Source organism: Eimeria mitis, genomic scaffold (assembly GCF_000499745.2).
Source record: "Eimeria mitis Houghton genomic scaffold, Emh_scaff2713, whole genome shotgun sequence".
NCBI lineage: Eukaryota > Apicomplexa > Conoidasida > Eucoccidiorida > Eimeriidae > Eimeria > Eimeria mitis.
In genome coordinates, this window is record NW_013571059.1 from 5,032 (window position 1) to 7,460 (window position 2,429).

Here is a 2,429-nt window from a genome sequence, read left to right on the forward strand (position 1 = left end):
GCCCAGCCAGTCGAGCAGAGACCCATGGGGGTTGCCGCCACAACAACCCCACACACATTCACACGTGCAGCAACACCTGCTGCTGCTGCTGCTGCTGCTGTAGTAGCAGCAGCGCGTCGGCGTAGCTGCTGCGCTGCAGCGACTGCTGCACCCAGTCCCCTGGGTGCCCGCTGCTGGCAGCTTCAATAAGCAGCAACACATTAGCAGCAGCGCAGCAGCAGCGACACAGCAGCAGCAGCAGCAGCATTGCAGTTGCAGCAGCAGCACAGCAGCAGCAGCAGCAGCAGGGGGGGAGGTTCATCCATGGCAGCAGCAGCAGCAGCAAGGGCCACCAGCAGCAAACACAGACAGAAAGACAAACAACAATAAAGCGCGCAACGATACTGCAGCACCTGCAGCAGCAGCAGCAGCATCAGCCGAAGCAGCAGCAGCAGCAGCAGCAGCAGCAACCGCAGCAGCAGGAGCAGCAGGAGCAGCAGAAGCGATCTCTGGAGGGAGGTGTTGGAGGGGGAGCTGCTGAGCCTCAGTCTGCATTTTCTTTATTTCTTTTTTTTTTATTTGTTTAAACTAATATATAAACACTGAAACAGCAGCAGCAGCAGCAGCAGCAGCAGCAACAGCAGCAGCAGCAGCAGCAGCAGCAGTGTCGGCGACGACTGTGTCTGGGTTACCTCACGCAGCAGCCTCAAACGAGCGCAGCAGCAGCAGCAGCACGCAGCAGCCCTGCAGAAGCAGCAGCAGCAGACATTGCTGCTGCTAGCTCTCGTCAAGCCTCAGCAGCAAAAGCTGCTGCTGGGGTGTACAGACACCCCAGGCTGCAGCAGCGCGCCCCGCGGTTTGCTGCTGCCCCCCTCGCAGCTTGGGGGCCTCGTGAAGGGGCCCTTGTCTAGCCCTGAAAGTCACAAGCAGCAGCAGCAGCAGCAGCAACAGCAGCAGCAGCAGCGGCAGCAGCAGCAGAAGCACGTGTATAGCAGTGTGCATCGTGTGCTCCAGCAGCAGCAGCAGCAGCAGCAGCAAAATCGAAACAGCAGCAACAGAGCCCGTAATGATCTGGGGCTCCTTGTGGCAGCAGCAGCAACAGCAGCAACAGCAGCAGCAGCAGCAACAGCAGCAGCAGCAGCAACAGCAGCAGCAGCAGCAACAGCAGCAGCAGCAATGAGTGAAGTGATAAAGAGGCGCCGTTGGTACTTCCTGCGGCACGCGCAGTCTACAAATAATAGGCGCAGCAAGCTGGACATACCAGAGCAGCAGCAGCAGCAGCAGCAGCAGCAGCAGCAGCAACAGCAGCAGCAGCAGCAGCAGCAGCAGCCGCAGCGGGGATGTGGCAGTGGTAGAATTCCTGATGCTCCGTTGACGGACCTCGGGAGGCAGCAGGCATCTGCTGCAGGTGCATGGCTGCAGCAGCAGCAGCAGCAGCAGCAGCAGCAGCAGCAGCCGCCTAATGCAGCAAACCCACGCATAGCAGCAATCGTTGCTTCGCCCATGCTGCGGGGTGTACAGACAGCTCGTGAGCTGCAGCAGCAGCTGCAGGTCCCCGTTATAATTCATCCGTTGCTGTTTGAGGCGGGGGGCCTCTTTGAGGGTGAGAGAGAAGCAGCAGGAGCTCGGACTCACGTGGCAGCAGATGCAGGAAATCTGTCCTGGGGCTGTCTTAGCTGCTGGGGTGAGTTGGCCTGCTGCAGCAGCAGCAGCAAGAGGGTCTCCAGCAGCAGCAGCAGCAGCAGCAGCAGCAGGAGTTTCTGATGGCAGCAGCAAAGCCCAGGGGCATGTATCTGACGGTTGCAGCAGCAGCAGCAGCAGCAGCAGCAGCAGTTCAGCAGCAGCAGTTGATGCTCCTCTTGGGGGAGGGTACTGCGCAGAGGGCCTCCGCAGGGGGGCCCCCTGGTGGCGGGGCCCCCGGGAGACGCTGCTGGGTACAGTAAGGCGGCTGCTGCTGCTGGTGCGGTGGATAGACAGTGTGAGTGCGCATGCTAGCTGTACATACACTGCAGCAGCAGCAGCAGCAGCAGGAGACGCAGCAGCAGCAGCAGAAGGGGACCCCCTAGCTGTCACAGGAGATGCAGCAGCAGCAGCAGCAGCAGCAGCAGCACTAAGAGGCGATGGCGCGCTGCTGCTTGTAGGTCACGGGCTGCTGATGGATTTGCTGCTGAAGGCGTTTGTTGCTGCTCCTGCTGGCGGCATTTGCTGCTGCTCTTATCTGGAGCAGCAGCAGCAGCTGCTGCTGCAGCAGCTGCAGCAGCAGCAGCAGCAGCAGCAGCAAAACGGCTGCTGCCGCACCGCAGACGCTCTCTATGTCCCCCCGCAGCAAACCGTTTATTTTCTCTCCCCCAACTGCGCTGTCTCCTGCATCGACGTCATCCTGCAGCAGCTGCAGCAGCAAAGCATATCGCCGCACAGTGGGTGTAGTCTACTGGGGCCTCCAGGCGGTA

The 2,429-nt window shown here is 60.5% G+C and overlaps 1 protein-coding gene across 1 annotated transcript in view; it reads left to right on the plus strand.

The window, feature by feature from the left end:
* The window catches only part of EMH_0057640 (uncharacterized protein), a gene marked incomplete at both ends in the record, with an annotated part of 6,735 nt that extends 4,813 nt beyond the window's left edge, over window positions 1-1,922 (plus strand). The window contains 3 exon segments of the mRNA XM_013497497.1: window positions 140-498; window positions 806-1,530; window positions 1,683-1,922. Coding sequence (XP_013352951.1) covers window positions 140-498; window positions 806-1,530; window positions 1,683-1,922 — 1,324 coding nt within the window.
* Between the last annotated feature and the right edge of the window lie 507 nt (window positions 1,923-2,429).